This window comes from Chrysemys picta, chromosome 11 (genome assembly GCF_011386835.1).
Source record: "Chrysemys picta bellii isolate R12L10 chromosome 11, ASM1138683v2, whole genome shotgun sequence".
NCBI classification, from domain to species: domain Eukaryota; kingdom Metazoa; phylum Chordata; order Testudines; family Emydidae; genus Chrysemys; species Chrysemys picta.
Window position 1 is genome coordinate 78,922,103 of NC_088801.1, and position 23,651 is coordinate 78,945,753.

At 52.1% G+C, this 23,651-nt stretch overlaps 1 protein-coding gene across 10 annotated transcripts; it reads left to right on the forward strand.

Annotated features, from left to right (window-relative positions):
* Positions 1 to 211: 211 nt before the first annotated feature.
* On the forward strand, positions 212 to 19,779 carry LOC101944718 (oocyte zinc finger protein XlCOF6.1-like). Of its 10 annotated transcripts, XM_042845928.2 has the most exons (5): positions 5,276 to 8,048; positions 8,268 to 8,394; positions 14,606 to 14,719; positions 16,262 to 16,342; positions 18,350 to 18,418. In XM_042845928.2, the coding sequence occupies exons 1-4, from the start codon at positions 7,914 to 7,916 to the stop codon at positions 16,300 to 16,302; spliced, it is 417 nt and encodes a 138-aa protein (XP_042701862.1). In that variant the 5' UTR covers positions 5,276 to 7,913; the 3' UTR covers positions 16,303 to 16,342; positions 18,350 to 18,418. The 10 variants fall into 10 exon arrangements, with proteins under 10 accessions (XP_065417306.1, XP_065417308.1, XP_065417305.1 ...); XM_065561234.1 differs by lacking the exons at positions 5,276 to 8,048; positions 16,262 to 16,342 and adding an exon at positions 212 to 343 and having other exon boundaries at positions 18,350 to 19,779; XM_065561236.1 differs by lacking the exons at positions 5,276 to 8,048; positions 16,262 to 16,342 and adding an exon at positions 381 to 1,921 and having other exon boundaries at positions 14,601 to 14,719; positions 18,350 to 19,779.
* Positions 19,780 to 23,651: the final 3,872 nt, after the last annotated feature.

Here is a 23,651-nt window from a genome sequence, read left to right on the forward strand (position 1 = left end):
CTTGCCCATTGGCTGCAGCCCCCGCCCCGCAGGAGCCCCCCCCGCCCCCTCCAAGCCCTCTCGCTGCATTGCCTCCGCCTGAACCATGAACCCCCCCCCGGGCAGGCGGGAGCTGAGCGGGGGGGCCCCGGGGGCTCCGTGTCTGCACCTGCAGCGGCCGCGTTCGCCACGAGGGGGCGCGGCGCTGCCTGAGCCAGAGCGCTCAGGGCTGCAAGCGGCAGCCAGAGACGTCGGCCGGCGGGCCGAGCAGCTCGGCGCTCCGCTTGTCAGGCCTGGCCCAGGCGGCGAGCGGGCTGTGGGGCGGGGCTCGGCCTGGCGTCGCGCGGCGCGGAGCCGTTGAGCGGTGAGTGCGGCCCTTCCCCCTCCCGTGCCTGGAGAGCCTCGTTCAGAGACCCTGCCCCGCCCCCTCTCCCCCACAGACCCCGCCCCATGCCCCTCCCACGGGGAGAGCCTCGCTCAGAGACCCTGCCCCGCCCCCTCTCCCCCACAGACCCCGCCCCCTGCCCCTCCCACGGGGCAGAGACTCCCTCAGAGACCCTGCCCCGCCCCCTCTCCCGCACAGACCCCGCCCCCTGCCCCTCCCACGGGGAGAGCCTCGCTCAGAGACCCTGCCCCGCCCCCTCTCCCCCACAGACCGCGCCCCGCCCCCACAGACCGTGCCCCGCCCTCTCTCCCCCACAGACCGCGCCCCGCCCCCACAGACCAAGCCCCGCCCCCACAGACCGCGCCCCCCTTTTCCCAGCCACAGCCCCTGCCCCCCACGTCCCAGCCAGAGCCCCGGCCAGACACCGGAGCACGTTTTTCACACCGCAATAACAAGTGACACTAATCAGTCAATAGAAAGATTTTGGGATCTGTTCAGAAGCTTCAGGTGGGTCCGGATTTGGTCCGCGGCCCACCTCCTGACCACCCTGAGGGCCGGGCGGGAGTGTTGGCTTAGTGGCTTTCCATAGAAAACAGATGCCGCCAGAAAATCAGAGGCAAAACAGACACAGGTGGCCCCCAACATGTGGCAATCCCCTGCGAGGTTTTCGTGTGCACGGGGCTGCGTTTGTGCCACCGACGCCATCTGCACGTTCACCGGGGGATGGGCAGAGGGCAATGCCTGGAAAACGATGGCGGGAGCAAGTTCACAGGATGATCCCGCTCACAGTGCAACTGAAATGAGTGAGCGTCTTCCCAGCATGGAGAGTCCAAAGTGTCTGGCTTTGTCTGCACTGACAGTGGCAGCGTTTTAACGCGACAGTGTGGTCGCGGCGCCAGCGCTGGCGAGAGCTCTCCCGGCGCAGTAGGAAAACCGCCTCCACAAGGGGAGCAGCTCCCGGCGCAGTAGGAAAACCGCCTCCACGAGGGGCGCAGCTCCCGGCGCAGTAGGAAAACCGCCTCCACGAGGGGAGCAGCTCCCGGCGCAGTAGGAAAACCGCCTCCACGAGGGGCGCAGCTCCCGGCGCAGTAGGAAAACCGCCTCCACGAGGGGAGCAGCTCCCGGCGCAGTAGGAAAACCGCCTCCACGAGGGGAGCAGCTCCCGGCGCAGTAGGAAAACCGCCTCCACGAGGGGCGCAGCTCCCGGCGCTGTAGGAAAACCGCCTCCACGAGGGGAGCAGCTCCCGGCGCAGTAGGAAAACCGCCTCCACGAGGGGAGCAGCTCCCGGCGCAGTAGGAAAACCGCCTCCACGAAGGGAGCAGCTCCCGGCGCAGTAGGAAAACCACCTCCACAAGGGGAGCAGCTCCCGGCGCTGTAGGAAAACCGCCTCCACGAGGGGCACAGCTCCCGGCGCAGTAGGAAAACCGCCTCCACGAGGGGCGCAGCTCCCGGCGCTGTAGGAAAACCGCCTCCACGAGGGGCGCAGCTCCCGGCGCTGTAGGAAAACCGCCTCCACGAGGGGCGCAGCTCCCGGCGTTGGGACCCTCTCTACACTGGTAAGTTACTGCGCTGCCCAGTGAGTTTGTCTAAAGTGCTTGGGAAATCTCAGATTGCAAAGGCTGCTGCAGTTCCACCTTCCTATGGAGAAGGGGCGAACTAAGTAATGAGTTTACAGGCTGCTGGCCAGTGCAAGACAGTGCAGTTCGGGGGTACGAGACTGCAGAGTTGCGGGGAATTGGCTGGAGTCTCTGTTGTGTTACCAGATTTGCCCGTTACTTTGGGGTATGCTCATTTATTCGGGTTACTCTTCTGGGGAGGGGGTTCTGTAATTCTATCAATGTACTGCTTGTGTCACTTGTGTTTTCATATGGAGCTCTACTTCTCCCTTCCCCAATTCCCTTCCCCGTGGAGCTATCCTGCAGGACCGAGGTTCCCCAGGGCTGCGTTTCTCCAGCCCCAGAACCGGATGAACACACACATCCACCCACCCACCCGCACATTAACAGAGCAAGTCTGAGCGGACCGGGTCAATCAGCACTGTCAAGCTGACCCCTTATATGTCTCTGGACTCACTGGGCTGGAGGAAGCAGCACTTTCAAGCTGCCTCTCCTAATATGCCCCTGGCTCCATGGACTGGGTGAAGCACTTTCAAGCTGTTTGATCATAGAATACCAGGCTTGGAAGGGACCTCAGGAGGTCAGCTAGTCCAAACCACTGCTCAAAGCAGGACTAATCCCCAGACAGATTTTTGCCCCAGATCCTTAAATGGCCCCTTATGGGTCCCAGATTCAGCACGTCCTTATCCCCACTCTCACATCACAATTGTACTGGCAGTAACCTACTTGATGAGCAAACCCCACAGGATTTTGGCCGCTGCAAGGATCTTTAGGTTAGGTAAAAGAAGCGTTGCTGTAGAGTGAATGGGGAAAGCTAAAAATACAAAAGAGTAAAGTTCAGCAAGAGAGAAAGAAGCAACCAACTTAACCATAAAAGTTATTTATTGAATAATAGTGATAACTATACAAGGAGGGCTAAACCAACATAACATACATTATTAAAGGTAATACCCAAGGTAGAAAGGAAAAGAGAGAGAGAGAAAGAGGGGAGGGATTTCACCCACTCCATGAGGCTTGAACTGGTCAGGGTTCTTAGTTGATGGTGGTAGCAGGGGGTCCTGAGGGCAGGAGACCGGCAGAGCCCCCAACATGATCAGTCAGGAGAAGATGGAGCCGGGGAGACCTCGTGCACCCACACACACACCCTGCTGGACCCTATCCCCTGAGCCCTAAACCCACCAAACCTAGCTGAATCCCGCCACGTGAGGGTCACCCCATCCCCATTACCCAGCCCGCTTGCTTATACCCATGACTGTCTCTGCCTCCCGTATGGGTGGTGGACCCTCACCGTTTATCGACTGTCTCCTGATCCCGCCCACCGGTTACCCACCCCTCATTGGGGACATTGCAGTGTGTATATATACTATGTGTGCTGCCCAGCCCCAAAACACCAACCTACCCCTATACTCTGCATGTTACCCCCAATGACCAATAACTAACGCTTCAAATTTTCTGTATCATTTTTTTTTTTAAATATTCTCTAATAAAATTTAGAACTGATGCAGAGTTTGGGTCTAAGCATCAGAACCCTGACTAGAAAGTGAGTAGGGATTTTTGTAGAGAAATGACAATGGTTGAAGGGAGAACACTAGATTTGTTTCTAGGTAAGCTGATGACTCCAGGGTTTTCTTTAGGCTAGACAATAGGAGCTGATCACTCCTAGCTATGGGTGGTGTTTTCTTCCAGGGAGCTCACAATGCAACTAGGCTGCTTCAGTATTTGGATATCAATTAAGGATTAATTGGTCTGATAATTGCTGAGCTGGGTGTGGGCTTCCCTGCTTTTTCTGGTCCCAGAATTCAGTGCGGTTCTCTGTTCTCCATTCTGTATGCAAATTGAGATGCAGATGAGGCTAGGGGCATTGTCTCTGCTCTCCATTTTGTATGCTAAAGGAGATGTCTTAATCTTGTCACCCTTGTCAGGAGGGTCTAGGTGTGTCTCCCAACACCCTTCACTGCTCTCTGTAAGTTTTTTCTCTGATGGGTTTTGGTTTAAGCAGAGGCTGCGGGGGGTGGGGGTATCCTTCATGAGTCAGACAGGCTGGGTACTACGCCCTGGTTCCCCAAGAACATAGAGCTGACTGGTATCAGTTGATGGTTCATGAGAGGCTGGGAGATCATTCATGCAACACAGTTGGATGTGTCCCTGCCTGTGGATGGCTGTGTAAATGCAGTGCCTGGCAGAGGCTTGTAGCCAGACATCAGCATCACAGCGTGAGAGGCAGCCCATGCTGGTGGAACAGAGGGCTCCGCGGTCCCACAGTCCAGCTTGTACCCGGGGACACTGTCACAGCCTCTCAGCCTACGCCTCCCATGTCCCCAACACCCTCCTCAGTCTGGGACTAGAGAAATTCTCCAGCCTCCATTTTGTCTGCCTCACCCCTATTCAGAACAAACAAGAGTGGCTCCACTCTATGCAGGGCCGGCTCCAGGCACCAGCGAACGAAGCAGGTGCTTGGGGTGGCCCACGGAGAGGGGCGGCACGTCCGGGTCTTCAGTGGCAATTCGGTGGTGGGTCCCCTCAGTCCCTCTCAGAACAAAGGACCCGCCGCCGAATTGCTGCTGAAGTGCTGCAGATTGTGGCTTTATTTTATTTTTTTCGCTTCGCTGCTTGGGGCTGCAAAAAAGCGGGAGCCGGCCCTGACTCTGTGCTGCCGATGTTAAGCATGTGCAGTACTGAGATAGGGTGAAAAGTTCCACTAATTTGCAGAAAGTCCAGCATTTCTAATCTGGGGCCCCAGCAAAGAGACAGATATGAGTGTGCACGTGTGTGTAGGGACAGACAGAATCACGCCTCTGACTGGTGAAGAGTAGCAATGAGCATGTGCAAAATTGGTAGCTACTGAGCATGTCTAGTATGGGGTGAGGAAGAGATCTGTTAGTTGGTCGGCTGGCTGGCTACAGCCCACTCATATCAGTTACAGCTTGCCCTAAAATCAGAGCCCTCAGTCACAGCTCCGAGGTAGTGGTGAATACTGAGCATCTGCGAGTGAAGTAATTGCTGGAAAGGTATACTAGAAGGGAGCCAGCATGCAGGAGGGTTTGGATTAGAAAGAAAGAGAGAGTCAATCAGGAAAAGTGGGACAAATCAGAAGCCAGCCAGGGAAGCCGGAGAAGAGCTACTGGAAACATATTAGAAAAGGTGCTGCAGAGAGGGAGAAAACTGGAGTGGAGCAAAATTGACTGACCAGGAACTGAAAAGCAATAGCGATTAAAGAAAAATACTGAAGCATTTAAAACAGTGATTTAAAGGGATACCAACGGATTTATAAAGTAAGTCTGCTATTCTTTTAATTATAGTAGAGAATAGGCATAGTGTAGGATAGTCTATAGGATTAATGTGTGTGTGTGTGTGTGTGTGAGAGAGAGAGAGAGTTTATAAGAATGCATACAATTGTGTTACCGATTGCAGGCTAACTATGTAAACTTGAAAGCAATTTAAGAAATGCTGTCAGCCGTTTGTAGCAAAGTGCTTCCCTTAGAATCATTTAACCTGTATGCTGTGGCAGTTTCAATGCTTTGTAATTTGCAGTAAGGGATTTGTTTGATTTCTGTTTCTAGATTAGATTGTAGGAGGGATTGTTACTTTAATAAAAGGACACTTTGTTCTTTAGGAAAGAATATCGCCCGTGTCAGTTACTTTATCTGCAGGTTATATTGTGTCCTTTAGTGTTTTCCTTAACAACCCTGGGAATTTATACCTTGGGGAAGACAGATTAAGGGAGCAATAGGCAGGTCATTTATCTAGGGGACCCCAAAATCTATTTTAGGGGTCTGCTGCCTGTTCCCTCCCCAGTGTGCCCCCTCTGAACCACCACACCCACAGCACCTTCCTCAGCTTGTTACCCATCTCCCTGCCACAAGTAACCCCCCCACATCCTCTTCATTCTGCCTCCCATATCCCATCTCCTGCTGCTTATCCTCCCCTCCTGCATCCTCCTGGGGCCTCTTCCACCTACCTCCTGCCAGTCCCCTACAACACACAAATCCCTGTGCGCCTTTAAGGGTCAGTCTGCCTCCCCACTTCCCACTCATCCCCCATGAATCCTCCTGTCCAGCCCTGGGTCTGCTCCCACCCCTTCCCAGACACAGCCCCCTGTGACCTCCTTCATGTGCCTCCTGCCCCTGCTCACATCTTCCTGTCCGATCTTCGGCCCACCTCCTGCCTTCGCCGCCCTGTGGACACCTTGGGATGCCTCCTAGCGGCTGTCGCAGATCCCCAAGATCCATGCTGCCCCCCAGCTTTTAAAAAGCCCCTTGGAGGCAGGATCGGCTCTAGGCAGCAGCAAACCAAGCACGTGCTTGGGGTGGCACAATTCCAGGGGTGGCATTCCGGGAGGTGTTTTTTTTTTTTTTTTTTTTTTTGCTTGGGGTGGCAAAAAACCTAGAGCCAGCCCTGTTTGGAGGATACCCTTCAGTTGGCCAGACCCCCAAGGGGTCCCACTCTTCTGTAACTGCCTCACCACCACCAAGAATGAAGGTCTGGGCTCCAGCCTTGCTGCTTCATGCTGTGAGCTCTGCCCAACGAGTCCCGCTGAGCCAGGCTCCTGGGCACAGACCTGCCCACTCTGCAAGGACCAGTATATCTCAGCCAGGATTTGCAGTGACACCCGGCAGCCCTTTCCAACCCGAGCAGGGTTTATTCGTGGGCTGGGACCCAGGAGGGGAAGCCCTGAGATTAGCAGAGAGAAGCTATGGTTAAGGTTAAGCCATAGCTCGTCCTGGCCAAGCCCGTGCAATCAGCCAGCCAAGCTGTGATGGATTCCATTACCGGCTCTGTCTCTCTGGGTGTGTCTACACAGCAGCTAGACACCCGCAGCTGGCCTGTGCCAGCTGATTCAGGCTGTGGGGCTGTTCCATTGCTGTGTAGACATCTGGGCTGGAGCCAGGGCTGAAGGACCCTCGGAGGTGGGAGGGTCCCAGAGCTGGGGCTCCAGCCCGATCCTGGAAGTCTACACAGCAATGAAACAGCCCCTCAGCCCAAGCCCAGTGAGCCCAAGTCAGGGGCTGGGACAGGGCAGCAGCGGGTTACTCTTTGCTGTGTAGACAGACTCCGTCAGTCCAAAGCGAGAGCTCCGTGTCTCTCCAGAAGGCAGCACCTAACCCTGCCACCCAGCACCTTTCCCCTTTGTTCTCCAGCTGGGGCCTCAGCTCAGCTTCCCAGCGCAGCCGTAGGGGGAAAACTCCTTCCTCCGGGTCGCTGGTTGCCAGGGCCGAGTGTCCAAGCCACTGTCTTGTCGGATTCTCCATTGATCTGGGGGTCGGTTTCCAGCCAGCCCTTTAATGGCCCAGTCATTCCACCCCAGACAGCAGGATGACCACACAACCCCATGCTCCTAGCCCCCCACATGTCTTCTGTGCTGCTTCAGGAGCAGTGTTAACCCTCCTGCACCCACTGGGTAGCTACACAAAGCAGAGAGGGAAACTGAGGCACACACATAGGAATCATAAAAAATATTAAAGAAAATTTCCACCTGGTCACACCTACCCCAATGCGCATCCATCAGCACCCCCTCAGCCTGCCCCCACCCCAACGACCCTGCACTGTTCTGGGTTAAGCTCTTCCCCACACACACACGTCCCTTTTCATTCTGTTTTTCACACATCCTCTTTCCCCCCAACTGACTCCCTGTTGTCCCCCTCATTCCTCCTCAGTTTGCCACCCCCAACATGTGCCCTTCTCTGCATCCCGCCCCTCCACACACACGTCCCCTCTGGCCTTCCCAGTCTGCCCAGCTCACCCCCCCACACACACACGCCCTCCACCCGCTTCTTCCTCTTCCTGCCTCTAGCTCTGTACACAGTCTGCCAACCCCAGAGGCCCAGCCACTTCCCCCCAGGAGAGCCTGGCTTCAGCCTCCCTGAAAACAATGGGAGCTGGTGGCCCCCTTCGCTAGGGGCAGCCTCTCTTCCACACGTCAAATGGTGGGGAAATGGCGGCCATCTTGAGTCAGGGCTTCTTGGCATCAGACTCTCCTCTCCCACAAAAGTCATGGCAGAGGCCGGCCATGTCGAACATGTGCGATTTCACTGCCAGGAATGCTGAGACCACATGTGTCAATTCCCAGGTAAATATTGTGAGACCCGTGATAAAATTACTGGAGTTGTGGTTTGACCACAGTAACAGCAGGTTTTTAAACTAATCTTTCAGAAATTACCCCCCTCCCCATCCTCCCCAAGGACTGTTCTGCTCTCTGTGGATGTTCCCAGCTCCTTCTGCGACTGAGCTGGGGGGGCTGTGGCTGGGGCAGCAGGTTGTAAGTGGGGGACTCTTGTTGTTGATACAGATGCCGGTGACCTTCGAGGAGGTGGCTGTGTATTTCGCCCAGGGGGAATGGGCCTTGCTGGACCCGGGTCAGAGAGCCCTCTACAGGGACGTCATGCAGGAGAATTACAGGAATGTGACCTCGCTGGGTAAGGATTCCTGTGCCCTCGGTGTTAGAAACTGAGCATCTTTGACGTGCCCAAGTCGGCTGCTGCTCAGGGTTCTTCCCTGATCCCATCGATTTCAGGGGAATTGGCCCCATAGTCCCAGACTCAGCAGGGTTAGGAAGGTGTAAAGAGTTTACACAGTGTCGTGGTCAAAGTCACCCACGCATTGATTTTAGTTCACAGACTCAAGCCTGAGGCCAGTTTATTGCAATACATACCAACGCGTTGGGGTAGCAGTCCGAAAACTGCCACCCCTAGTACAGCACGCAGGCTGCTTTATTCCGTCAAACCTCAAGCATAGTACAAATAATACGTCATTTATGCGAAAATAAGAGTGGGGGGTCTGTCCTTCTTTCCCGGTAGCTTCCTCATTATTTACGAGAATTGGGTGCCTATTGGGTGGGGGGTTTTCTTGGTGGGGTGGTACTTGGCACCAGTTAGAGTGTTGTTCTTGTCAAGGTACATATTTTTTTTTCCAGGGTTTTACGGTTAAGGGCATAGGGGTTTATTACAGGACGCCCAAAGATGATATATGATTGGCTGGTTGGCAGATAGCTGGAACTATAGGAGAAGTTGGCCTTTACTAGAAACAATTTCTTCATATCAGCCGTTATTATGTTTCTTCAACAAGCGGTTATCATGTTTTTCATCAACAAGTGGTTATCATGTTGCTAAGGCCTTTCGCATGGCTTCCTTCCCTTCCCTCCTCTGGTCATAGCCCATGACCGTATTTGGCAGGGAATTGTACATCTTAGTTTTGTTCAGGTTCTGGCCTGTACTGTTCTATGTAAAGGCCGTCTGTATAGTCAGCTCCTGTCAGAGGGCTGAATTTGGGCCTTCGATGTTACTTTGGCTGTCATAAAGAAGGCCACCTAGTTCTTTTCCCCCACAATTTCCCTCCTCTGATGCCATGTAGGCATCATTATTGTAATTTGCTAAAGAGGTCATAGTGTAGTATTTAGGCTTAGTTTCTTGTAAACGGGGATCAGTGGACATGAAACTGGTAGTGCAGGAGGGGTGGACACTAAGGTGAATAACTTCTGGGTCTGTAGGAAAGTATAGTGTTGTGTTGGGGGTATTGATGGGAAAAAGAAGGGCCTGAGGTGGTGATTGAACCTGTAGCTGGGGTAAACGACACACCCTGCACAGGCAACAAAGGGTGGCGATTAATAAAATGCAACAGATTGCAAGAATTAGACCAGCTAGTATTTTTAAGACTGAGGATGTGAAGAGGCTGGGCGTGGCTTGGGTGATTTTTTTAGAGGCAAAACACAAAACGTCGTGGGAAGAACATAGGGGACCCACCCAGTAGGCAGTCTGAAATGCTTTGGCCTCTTTGTTGTATTCAACCTTTATCACATGTATTTGGTCTTGGAGGTGAGATATGTTGGAGAGGAGGGAAAATAGGAAAGTTAAATTTGAGAAGCGGTTTGGGATGAGGGAAGTCCAATTGAAGGTAAGAGGGACGGCTGGGTGGAGGGTTGCAGAGATTTGGGGATTAGCAGGCCATGTGATAAAGCAGCTACCCTGAGCAGTGGTCAAATTAAGGTGAAAGGAAAGAGGGGTGTGGGGATTTGATGGCAGGGCGCAACCATCCTTTTTGCTAAATAGTTTTCCTCCTGGGGCCTTACCTACTGCTTCTCCTTCCCAACAAACTGTATCAAAGATGTTCAGTAATTCCCCAGGGTGTAACTTACGGAGACAAAACAACGGTGGGGGTTCCAAGGGCCATAAGGACCACAAGGTTCCGATTCCCACCCAGACGTGTTGAGTAGCGAAACCATGGGGAGTGGTGATAAAACGGCTAGGTTTGTGGGGTAGCTTGACTTCCCATACCTGTCGGCTGATAACCCAGTCCCATAGACAGCCCGCCCAGGGCCCCGGCAAAAGTAAGTGCACGGGGGCCCAGGTGCTATTGACAGGTTCCGAAGCTTGGAAAGAGCATTGTGAGGAGTTGCAGGCCCATCCTGACAACGTCCACATATGCCTCCATTTCCACAGCTCGGGTTGCACTCCTGCAGTAGTGTTATGGGCTTTGGGCCATCGCTGACTGAGGACATCACTCTGCATTTCTGCTAAGAGACCATTAAAGAAATCCTGCATCTGGCTACAAGCTGAATCTCATCCGGTGTCTTTTTCTGTTAAAATGAGGGTGTTTATTAATTTTGTTAAGAGGTTTGGGTTGTGGTTCCCAGTCCTGACAGGGCATGGAGGGTTTTTATATTTGTATGGGTGTTGGTTAACCCTGCCTCAGTAAGGAGGCCCGATGCCCTTTCCAGATTTCCCAGGCGTTGTTCATGGTTTTGGGCCTTGTCTATTGTCCAGATAGCGGCTGCTCCGGTTAGACCATGCAAGGCCCCTTCCAGCAAGCCTTTCTTTCTCTGAAAATTTTCCCACTGCACAAGCTGGGCCAATCGAATGGCCGCTCCCTGGGTACAATTGGGGTATTGGGTAGTTATTTGGAAGGCGGAGAGGGGAAATGAGAAAGTGGTGGTCCCCATAGTAGCATTTAGCACAATCCACCGTTGGAAACGATAATCCCGTCGGTAGGGTGTGCTATACCACATTTGTTGTTACGAGACTTGAATTTCTCTGAGGCCACGGCCAGACAGATTTGTATGGGAATTGGAGAAGATATGAGGGGGAGTAGCTGGGGCGTGGAGATTGTGACAATGGGCTATGAGGCAGTCATGTAGAGTAGGGGTATATTGCAATATGATACAGGCTAAATCGGAGGCTACTGATTGGCTAAGATTTAGAAAAATTTTACTTTTCCCCTCCCCACCCCAAGTTCGTTAAGGAGAAGAGGCTGAGGAATATTAAAAGTTTCATCTTCAGGTAGTTTTGGCTAGCTTCCACAAGCTATTCTTCGAGATTTCATAGTCTTTGTTCACTTAACTGTCCAGCAGTGAGGCTGCAAGGGAGGGGTTACGAGCACAATCACCTTGCTTGGTTGGAGGCTTTATTATGTCCTCAGGTGGAGAAGTTGTTTTCTTAGCAAGATCCAAAGGCTCTGTGGGTTTGTCAGTGGACAAAGGAGAGAATACCAGCTTTTTACCTTGTCCTTCACTTCTGTTGTCCAGAAGGAGCAAGAACGCCAGAAGGAAAGATAGACCGATTAGTCAAAGAGTCATTTCAATGAGAAACATGGGTGGGTAGTCAATTCTCAGTACTTTACAGCGGTGTTGCTAATTAACAGGGCTTGATAAGAGTCCCTTAGCATGGGGCCAGGGCAGTTCTCTGCTGATGGACCTCTATGTAGACCCAGTCTCCTGGTTTCAGTGAGTGGCAGGACTGCTGTATATAAAAAGACCTAACACATTTCGTTAGTGCCTGACTATTGTGTAATTTATTAAATGACTGTTTATCTGAGCCAGGGCCAGCAGGGCACTGCCGGTAGTCGCATCGGGCGATTCTGTTAGAAATTTATGAGAGCTGAGTTCAGTCTTTTGATTTAGTGTGGTCTTTAAAAGGCATTTGGCCATATTGATAAAGCTGCACACAACTTGTTACAGTTTGTTTAGGTATGCCAAATTGTGGTACAAAATTCCTAAACCAAGATCCACAACAGCTTTGGTAAACCAAGAAACACCTTTGCCTAAACTGTTGCAACAACCCGTCCAAGAACCCTTCCCATTTTCCTGGCCTTGTCTGCCCTGCTGCAGCCACAACTTCGGTTTTATTTAAAACAATTTAAATTTTGTAAAGCATTAAGTTACTTTAAGGATTAAATGCTAAATACCAAAATCAAACAACACTAGTTTACTTTGTTTGGCAAAAGTATTTTTTGGTTTTACCACCCCAAAGCATTTTATAACACCTTTTTTTAACATCCGTACACAGCTTTACTGTTCAGTTTTCTTCAGTAACTACAGAGTTAACTTTTTACTTTCTTTTTGTTAACTTCCTTAAACTGTGGCTGCCTGCTTGTCTGGGCCCAATCCTTTTTTTTTTTGCTGGTTTGTTGGGGGGGTGAGCCTGCAGAACCCCCAGGACCGCATGCTGTGCGGTCTCTGGAGCCTCCAGGAACACCCCTTTAGGAGTACAAAAAATAGAACAGTCCAATTTATATAACAGGTCCCTTCCCAGGAGGTTGACAGGGGAACAAGGGCTGAGGAAGAAGGCATGTTGTTCAGTTAAAGGGCCAATTGATACCAGTAATGGGTTAGACACAGGATGGGGAATAGGGACATTACCGACCCCCACTGCGTTAATAATCTCCCCAGATAAAAGAAGGGAGGGGAACTCCTCCACTCGCAGTGTGGACCGGGAAGTTCCAGTGTCCACTAAGCATTTTACCGGGGTCTTGTTAATGGTACAGGTAACATAAGGACCAGATTGATCCAAGGGGATGGCTGGGGCAATAAGGTCACATGAGATCCCACGGCTGTCCTATCTATAGTCCGCTAGTGCGGGTGGTGGGGGTGCAGCTGACGGTCCTCCCCCCCCACGGCTGGGCCTGAGGCCCTCCTTGCTCTCTATAACCCCCTCGATCCCGATGGGGGCAGAACCTTATGAAATGTCCCTCCTCTCCACATCCATAGCAACAACCCGGTGGGTGGGCCCAGGGCCCTCCGTCCGTCTGTTGCATAGCAGTGGGGAACATCCCTCCCCTGGTGTTTCCTTCCCCATACCTATAGGGATGATTGGGTTCCTTTCCATTGAACATTTTCTTTTCTTGTACCTTGAGGTTTAAATTATTAATTTGGAGAGCCATGAGGTGGGTCTCCGCTTCTTCCCTTTTTTTCTCGCCTTGGTGGAAATAATGCTGAACTGCAGCTAGGATCTCCCTTAAACCTTTTCCTTCCCAACCCACTAGACCCAAACGTAATTGTTCACTTATCTTTGGACGGAGATCCTGGATGAAAACGGCCATGATGGCTTGCTCCGCTTGGGTTTCAGCGTTATTAATGCCCGAGTATTTTTCAAAGATCGATTTTAATCGGTCCAAATAATCAGCAGGGTTCTCCCCTTTACTTTGTTTACAAGTGTTTATTTTAGTCCAATCGGCCTTTGGTGGGCAGACCTTAAGAACAGCTTCCAACAATTATCCTCTCATTTCGGCCAACTGTTCTCTCTCTGGTTCCACTTTGTCCATTCCATTGTTTCATAAAGACGCCTTTGTGTTTCTCTGGGCATTATGCTTCTTAGAAATTGATCTAAATCCCCCATAGTGGGGTTATAGCAATTAATAACAACCTCCAACTCTTCTTTAAAGCGAAGAGGGTCATCTCGAATTTTTGGAAATTTGAGGCCCAGAGTGCACATATCTGTTGGGCTCCAAGGGGCATGGACCTCCGTTACCCAACCGTCCATTGCAGGGAGCTGTCTCAAGGGGAAATTTTTTTAACCTCATGGGCGGTCCCGATTTTCCCATTTGGGCTGGTTTTGAGTCTCCCTACAAGCTCCCTTAAAGTCTTAGTTACATCTCTTAAAATATCTTCCTCCATTTCTCTAAACTTACTGGGGCGGGCTTCCTCCTCCTCCCCTTTTAACCTGTCATGGCGAGCCATTTGCTCCCTGGTGCGGTAGGCTGGGCCGGGAGATATGCGCAGCATCTCGGCCAATTGATCTGCCTCATCGAAGATAGGGCATAGGGGTTTATTACAGGACGCCCAAAGATGATATATGATTGGCTGGTTGGCAGATAGCTGGAACTATAGGAGAAGTTGGCCTTTACTAGAAGCAATTTCTTCATATCAGCCGTTATTATGTTTCTTCAACAAGCAGTTATCATGTTTTTCATCAACAAGCAGTTATCATGTTGCTAAGGCCTTTCGCATTGGTTCCTTCCCCTCCCTCCTCTGGTCGTAGCCCATGACCGTATTTGGCAGGGAATTGCACAGCTTAGTTTTGTTCAGGTTCTGGCCTGTACTGTTCTATGTAAAGGCCGTCTGTATAGTCCGCTTCTGTCCGAGGGCCTGAATTTGGGCCTTCGGTGTTACTTTGGCTGTCATAAAGAAGGCCACCTAGTTCTTTTTCCCCACAACAGTGACCCTGTACCAGAGTCGTAAAATCCCGCAGTGAGTGGAGATCCCAAATCCCCTTCTGCCCTTCTCCCAAAGGGTCTCCAGGAACACTTCCCGTTCCTTTGGTTTATACAAGGGCATCCACCCAGCCAGTACATCTGGAAACAGCTGTCTGAGAACAACGGTAAAACTCGGCTCTCACTTCATTTCTTTTCCCAGAGCAGGTTTTCCAATTCCCAAGCCCAGCGTGATCTCCCAGCTGGACCGAGGGGAAGAGCCGTGGATCCTTGATCTCCAGGGGTCCCAGGCTAGAGAGATCCAGAGAAACATCCCCAGAGGTGAGAAATTGGTTAAACGGATGTGGAAATGGTTCCACTTTGTCGAATGCATGTAATGGAAATTGTCAGAGGCAGGTATAAATATGCAGGCAAGAATCAGTCTAGAGATAACGAGGTTAGTTCAATCAGGGAGGATGAGGCCCTCTTCTCCCCTTCTCCCTCTTGGTGTTCACAGCTCAACTGCTAGAAGAGGGCCTCATCCTCCCTGATTGAACTAACCTCTTTATTCCTAGACTGATTCTTGCCTGCATATTTATACCTGCTTCTGGAAATTTCCACTACATGCGTCTGACGAAGTGGGTATTCACCCACGAAAGCTTAGGCTCCAATATGTCCGTTAGTCTATAAGGTGCCACAGGACTCTTTGTCGCTTTTTATATAGCCAGAGAGTTTTCCCTAGTGGTACCTGTCAGTTTGCCATGCATGTCTTCATGTATCCAGGCAAAGGAATAGAAGGTGGAGCCACCCAGCACCCAGACAGCTCACCCGCAGTGGCTGGTGGTCAGAGCTCTCCATCGGCTGTTGTTCACGGGTTCCCTTCTTTCTTCCAAGGAAACTTTTTTCTGTAAATAATTCTAGTAGCTTATTGTGTACCCATGTTTTTCCCAGTGGAGATTTGGTTCTTTCTTATTTTATAAAGTTGTTTTTTTCTTGTTTTTCTCTGGGGCTCTATTACCTGGTACCTGGGGGCTAGGTTATGTCAAAGTTTCCTAGAGTTCAGCATTGTCTCACTTGCAGGGTGTCTAATCTGCTGAAAGCAGCAAAGAGTCCTGTGGCACCTTATAGACTAACAGACGTTTTGGAGCATGAGCTTTCGTGGGTGAATACTCACTTCTTCGGATGCATGCTGAGCAACTCTCACACTCGGTGAGGGGCACATTAGAGACAAATGCTCTATTTGTAGATCTTTCAAGAAAAGAACACCAAAATATAGGGAGCGTCCTGTACATCTCTTCTCAGACCTCAGTCATCTGGAGTCCAGTACTTTGTCCTAGGCCAGGAGTTTTCCTATGGATCTTTGTTCCCCTTCTCCCACCATATCCTGTAAGAGCTGTAAGTCAGTCTCACCGCAAGACTTGACTTATCAATCAAAGAGCTTTTCTTCTTCAGAACCGGACTCTGGGAGCTGGAAACCTTCAGCAGAGTCCTCATGGGAACTGCCAGGTACCAAGGTCAGAGTGCAGGTAGAGACTAGCCGACAGTGAATCAGAGCAGGAAATCCAGCCACTGACTCCAGGACCAGAGCATCTTTCCTTGAGAATGGCTCTGACAATGTATTAAAGGCATCAACTTCAGTACTGCCAGAAACATTAGTGACCCACAACACCTGATGCTCATGCAATGTCATGAGATTTGCTCTGTCTGTGGATGCAGGATTCCCCTTTGGTGCAACAAGATCCAACTCTGACTACTCATAGGGTACAGCCTTTAGTACAGTCGGAGATGCCCTCATCACTGGCTAGAACATCTGTAGGACCAATACCACCAGCCATGGCATTCTCGGCATCTTCAAAGCCTCCAGTACTGTTTTTTTCTACACAGGTTGTTCCTATAGGACTCAAGCCATCAGTACCAACATTTAAACCTACTGCCAAGAGGCACAGATCCAGAGGCTGTACTCTGGTGAGTCCTCCTAGTATCGCGCCACCAACTGCCCATATTCATTATGAGATTCAGAAGAAGAACCCAATACTTCTTGTTCTAGAGAGGAGATCTAGATTCTCTCCATTACATTCTTTGGTGACAAAACAGAGCATTCAGTAGAGATACCCCCAGGGTAGATCTAGACATGGATCTCCATGATGTTGCCGATGAACCCCGTGTCATATGGATGCGTGCAGTAGCTGTACTGCATCCCATGCGGCATCCCTCCGACCTGGAGGCTGGCTTCTCCAGACTGGTTCCTAGGGAGTTGTGTGGGCGGGAGTTGAGTGAGGGGTAAGACTCACGTTATAACTAAAGCTAATTGTGCTGGGAAGACACTGTCAATAAGATTTGTGAAAGAAATAACTAGTCTTTTTTCTCAAGTTACGGTGCCAACTAGCCTGAGATTAGAGATTAGTATTGTCTTCGCCACAGGTTCTCCCTTTGAGCCTATGGCTTTTGTCCTCTTCAGTACTTATCCTAAGGTGGCCACCCACGCACTCCCAGAAAACGGGACATTCCGGTACTTCCCAGAATGTCATGAGCCTGTTCTTGCTGACATGACCCCACCCCACCAGTGTGACTTCTCATGCATGGTGTGTGTGAGCTCACTGCACGTGGGGGGCAGAATTTTTACGAACACACCATCCCACGCTCACCAGCATGCAAGGACACACTGGCAGGGGTAGAACGATGCACTTTTCAGTATGGCATCTCCTGTCTAATACTGGACAAAACCAGATGGGGAAATGCTCTAGAAAAGCAGGACTGTCTGGTTTAATACCAGACCAGTGGCCTGCCTAATTTATCAGCCAAGGTCACCTTTCCAGTGGCAGTTACTTCTACTAGAAGGGCACTCCCCCCACCCCTTGGTGTACTCTTTTTTTATAAGAATAAAATTGTTTTAAGGCTTCATCCACGGTTCTTCATCAAAGACGGTTACCGATTTCCATCTCAATCAAACCATCTTTTCCCCTCCCTTTTCCCCCAAACCACGTTCACATAAGGTTGAGGAAAAACATCATTTGCTGGACGTCTGCTGGCCTTTGCCTTTTATCTGGACAGGACAAAACAGTTTCAGTCTTTGCCACAATTCTTTGTTTCCTGTGTGGAGAGAATGAGAGGACAGGAGATTCCCGTACGGTGAATTTCTGGGAGGATCCCCTCTCATCTCACTACAAGTTATGATCTTGCAAAATTAAAACCTCCTTCCAAGCTGACGGCACTTTGTGTGAGAACCCCGGCAGCTTTCCTACAGGACATTTCAATCCCAGATAACTGCAGGGCAGCAACCTGGTCTTAAAATCACACTGTTCCCAAGCATGGTGCCACTTCAGCCACTTCTAGAGACTGCGCTAGCTTTGGAAATTCTGAAAACCAATTGCAGAGCAGCTAGACGTCAAACCCTCCTCCATAGAACACTGTTTGGGAGTCACCTGAAGTGGAATAGACACACACAATCACTCAAAGGAAAAAACAACATACCCGTACTAGTTGTTTTCCAGGACATCTTGCACATGTCTATTCCAGCACCCGCCATGCTCCCTTCTCCTTCGCAGTCCATTATGATAGGCTGCTGGTGCAAACGAACTGAGATGGTGCAGGGGGAGCTCTGCCCTTTATGTCCTCGCCTGGATGCATGAGGGCCTGCATGGTGCATGTGCCACCCCTGTGGTTACCACTGCAGACATTCTCCAATTACAGTGCATTCAGCGTTCACACCCCTAGATTGGAATAGACATGAAGTGGAATGGGCATGCGCAACGTCTTGAAAACATCAAATACAGTACATGCAGGTAGCTGATTTTTCCCTTCTCTCTTTCTTCATGGAAAGGGGTGGGGGTGGGGAGAATTCAACTCCTGATTTGTCAGTGTTCCCAGCAATTATTTTGGTTTGTTTCCCCAGTTTCCTGTTCTCCTTTTCTGTCCTTCCCGTTCCCCCGGCACAGGGACTGACTCCTGTCCGGATTCTCTCTGTCCCAACAGGTGATGAGACGCTGAGTGAGAGCAATGAAGAGAATCCTTGTCCCGCAGGTCCTGAGCGAATGGAACCAAAGGGGGCGTTGCTGGGAAGGTGTGAAGTGGATGATCCCCAGAGTCATGGGCAGGCCAGAGAAACTCAGTGCAGGCCAGAGAAGCAGCAGGGAAACCCCCCCGGGAAGACACTTGGTGAATCCACTCACCGAGGGGGAGGTTCAGAGGATCCCAATGCGGCCACAATCCAGGCGAGAACTTGTACTAAGGAGAAGCGGTTTGAATGTGCCGAGTGCAGGAAATGCTTCAGTTATGGATCACATCTTGTTAGACATCAGAGATCTCACACAGGAGAGACCCCCTATCACTGCCCTGAGTGTGGGAAACAATTCAATGACCAGTCAAACCTTATTAGACATCAGCGAACCCACACAGGAGAGAGACCCCATAAGTGCCCTGACTGCGGGAAATGCTTCAGTCAGAGGTCAGACCTTATTGTACATCAGAGAATCCACACGGGAGAGAAATGCCATAAATGCCCTGACTGTGGACAAACCTTCACTCAGAGTGCACATGTAACCAGACATCAGAGGATTCACACGGGCGAGAGACCCTACGGATGCCCAGAGTGTGGAGAAAGCTTTGCTTGTACCTCAGACCTTATTATACACCTGAGAGTCCACACGGGAGAGAAACCCTATAGCTGCCCCGACTGTGGACAAAGCTTCACTCAGAGTCATCACCTTACTGACCATCGGAGAATCCACACAGGAGAGAGACCCTTTGCCTGCCCCGACTGTGGGAAAAGCTTCAGACAAAAATCTGGTTTCAATGTCCATCGGAGAAGGCACACAGGAGAGTGCCCCTATCAATGTTCCATCTGTGAGGAAAGGTACAAGACCAAGACTTCCTTAATATTCCACATGAAACTCCACATTGACTAGTGCTGGCCATCTCCCCTCCTCTTCTCTCTGCATCCGTAGAGATCGGAGGAACAGTGGGGATAATAAAGAGTTGCCCAGTGCCCTAGGGATCCAAGTGGCTCCACTATTGACGTGAGTGCTGTGTGTCTCAGGAGGACGGAGGCACCAGGCGAGTGACATTATTATTATGTATTGCATTATTCTCTGACCCTCTCCCATCCCTTCCCGGCACTCTCTGTCAGGGGCAGGCCGAAGGGTTCAGCTGGGTGTCTTGGTCCCTGTTTTCAGCCAGGGGCTCAGTTCACATTGTTGTACACTGGGATGATTCTGGAAATTGCTGCCCCTGGAGGCATTTTCTCCCTGTTCTGCATGGTGGGGATGAGGAGGGGTCTGAAATTTCTGGAAAGTCGGATGTCTGTGGAATCTTTATTGCTTATTGAATTATTTTCTCAGTATTACTTAATTATGTGTTTTTTATCCCCAAATTAGATGCAAATAAAACTTTTCTGGCAAATCCCATTTTCCTGAGCAGCCTGGGAATGTCCTTGGTTCTTGAGCTGTGGGAGGGGGAGAGGCCAAGTGTCCCAGACTGGGTGAGTTGTCTCCCTCTGCAGGAATCACTCATTCCCCATGTTCAGCCCTTTCACTGATGTCCCAGCCCATCCAGGTACATCCGTGTCTTTGCTCTTGCAGCTCTGACGGCCTCTGAGCTCGATCTTTGGGTCTTCCCTGCCCTCCACAAGGGTAGGGGAGAAACAGCCTCAGAAGCAGAATCCAGGATCCCTGGCTGGGTGGCAGCCCCAGAGGACACACACAGCTGGAGACGATGGGTAGATGGACATTTCCAGATGGTCAGCAGCCCATCTCCGTCTCTCCAGCAGCGTCTCCAGCATCTGTCCCCAGCTGCTGTGTGCCCAGCTCAGTGAGGAATCCAGTGACATTTCCCATGGACACAGAGCAGCTGCAGGGCCAGAACATTTCATATGTGTAAGATGGCAAAGCTGGGTAGGTGGGGGTGAGAATAATTTGCCATGCAGAGACCGTAGGGGAGGGCAAACACGGGCAGCACGAGTGGCTGAGGGAGACTGACAAGAGGCCGGGAGTCGGAGCCAAGGACCCAGGAGTTTGATAAAACAGCAGCAATGGCCAGTAACAAGCAGGGGCATTTTCAAAAGTGATACATTCATCACCCCATGGCCCCCTCCTTCCAGTGCCCCTTACTCACCCCCTCCCATCCCAGGAGGAGGGGGCCGTGGGGCAGTGTCAGTGAGTTCAGAGCTGGGGGTATGAATGGGGGTTACACCCGGCTGCTGGAGCTCTGTGTATCGAGGTACGAGGACGTCACAGCGGCCGTGTGAGCCCCCCACCGTCCTGCCGACGTGGCTTAGCCCTGACCCTGCTGGAACCTCTCCCTGGGGAGGAACAGTCTCTGCGGCCTGGTCAGGCCTGGGCCTCCCTGCGGAGATGGCCGGGGAAGCTGCCGTTAATGTGAGTGACGACGTGAGCTTCTGTGAGCCTGGGCTGGGATCAGTGACTGGGGAGTGAACGGCCCCAGCTCCCCTCACTGCCCCCCTGAGCCAGCTGGTCCCCTGCCCCCCGCAGTGCGGTAACGGCGACGCTCACACTTGGTGCCACCCCCAGTGCCCCAGCGGGGAGAGCGAGGGCCAGGCACAATGGGCGCATTCTGCACCAAGGGAGACTGAGGCTGGAGACGAGGAAACACTTCCTCACTCCAGGGCAGTGAGGCTCTGGACCCGGCTCCAGGGGAGGCTATGGGATCCCGTCACTGGGGGTTTCTAAGAAGAGGCTGGACAAACCCCTGCCAGGGATGGTCTCGGCCCTGCCCCAGCGTGGGGGGCTGGACTAGGTGACCTCTCGAGGTCCCTTCCAGCCCTGCATTGCTATGAGTCTAGGTTACAGCTGTGCTGGGGTTGGGCCCGGGCCTGGGGGCTCTAAGCATGGTGAGTGGCACACGGCAGAGTTAACGCATTAGTGACCCAGGCAGTGGGGGGCTCCATGTCCCTGCCAGGGTCTGGGCTGGCATGTGTCTGGCTGTACCCAGCTCAGCAGGGTGTTACTGGGCTGTGTGGACAGGCCCTAGGGTTGGCACCTGTCCAGGTTTCCCAGGATCGTCCCTTTGTCCAGGTCGCTGTCCTGGGAAATCGGAATCTGCCCAGGACATGACTAGGCCTGGGTGTGTCAATGGCTGTAGGGAGGAGCTGAGGGGTGGCGGTGCCTGTGCAGAGGGAGCTCTGGCTCCAGAATGCCCCGGACCCGCGGAGATGCTGGGGAGCAGCGAGTGAGACGGGGAGCTCGGGGCCAGCAGGGCCAATTTACACTGCGCCGGTGCTGGCTGTGGGGGGCACCGTGGGGTCATGGGGGGCGGGGTGGATCTGGCACCATGTCCTGCTTGGCGAGAAACAGGAGCCTGTGGGGGCTGGTGCTGTCTCCCAGGGGTGGGAGGGGGACATGGCGCCCGGGGGTGGGAGGAGGACGCGGCGCCTGGGAGTTTGAGGGGAACACAGTGCCTGGGGTGAGGGGACAGGTGGTGTATGTGGAGCTGGCAGATATCGTGGTTTTTTTGCTCCTCAGAGGTGGCGACCCAAACAGGACCCTCAGCGATGTTTGTGTAACTTCCCTGGGTGCCCTGCACTGTGCGGTTGGATATTCTGGGGTGCATGTACCCCTGGGCCCGTGGTGCTGCAAGGTATGTGCATGTCCCTGGGCTCTCTGATTCCTGCTGAAGCGGCCCAGACTCTCCCAGCATTCACCGTGGCGCACACACACAGTCAGGCAGCAGGCTGGGAGCACACACACACACACACACACACACACACACACACACACACACACACACACACACACACACACACACACACACACACACACACACACACACACACACACACACACACACAGCTCAGCCCTGGCTGTGAAGCAGAAAAGCTGCCATGTGGACACAGTGTGTTGTAACTGGGTCAGGGGAGTGTCACTAGCTGGGTATAAAAACCTGTCTGCCCTGCAGTGGGGACAGGGCCTGCCTCACCCCAGAGCCAGGGAGACACTGAGCAGCCCCTGCCTGGGCCTGTCATGCTAGAAGGAAACTGTGGCTAAAGCCCAGTCTGACCTGGCAATGTTGCTGCTGGGAGGCGAGCGCTGAGCTGTTCAGTGCCAGTGACGGACAGATAAGAATCCAGTAGGGCTGCTAACTCTGACTGAAACTATTCCAGGAGATCTCCCCTCCCACCCCCAGCATGACGTAATGTCATTTTCTTAAAATACCCTATTAAAATCTCCCGGATTGCTTTCAATAGTCACTGGGAGATGGAGGCAATTCCGGGAGGCTCCAGGCCAATCCGGGAGGGTTGGCAACCCTAGAAATCAGGTATCCCCCTGGAAAGGTGACACCAGGGGGCAGCACTTCCTTAACAGCCCTTTCCCTGCTCTGCAGCAAACCTGGGATGTCGCCTGCCCCTTCCCACCTGCCCCCAGTGATATTCCTATTTCCAGCCTATTGCTTTTGATAGGAAAGTGCTGGTGTACAGGGGACACGAGGCAAGAGCTCTCGGGAGCAGGCGGGATGTTGACGTGAGCAGCAGAGGACATGGCAGAGCTAGAGAGAAGAGCACCTTCCATCCCGGAGCGAGTGAGGAAGGCGAGGCCTGTCATCACCATCCCTGTCACAGCGAACTGAATCCATCTTACCTGCGGAGGGTCCTGCTTTCCTAGTGTCCATCTCCCAGAGGGTCTCCCCCCGCCTGCGACAAAGTCCAGCAGTCGTCGGGAGTCCCCAGTAGCCCTCCTCGAAGGCTCTAAATCAGCCGGAGAGTAGAAGGTCCTGGGCTTCGCCCCTGCACACTGTGTCCACTGCGCCTAAATCATAGGAGAGGTTTCTGTATCGGGGTTTCTTTTCTTGTTTTTCTGAATGCCAAGGGAGGTTTAGTGGGTCTGAGCTTCAAGCTCCTAAAGCCAGTCACTGAATCACTGTAGGGTTAAGTTTGTGTTTCTTTCCCCCCGCCCCACTTTTCCCCCCAGTAAGCCTGTAATACACTTACCTGTGTTTGCACCATGTCTCTCTTTGTTGTTATTACATCCCACAGGGAGGGAGGGACACCCTTATTGTGAGCTAAATCCACCGGTGACAGACACGGAAGGGAGCTGAGTCTGCTTTTCTGAGCATGTATTTTGAGTGAGATCTAAGTTATAATTGGACCTGGGTGTGGCTGATCCTTTGGGATTGGGAGAACCTTTTCTTTTATATGATGAGATAAGATTTTCAGAATTTATCATCATATGTTTGACATGTGTGTCTGGATGGAGGCCTGAGGCTGGGTACTTTAAGGGAACTGCGTTGTTTGGACTTCTGAGTAACCAGTGAGGTAATACAGAAG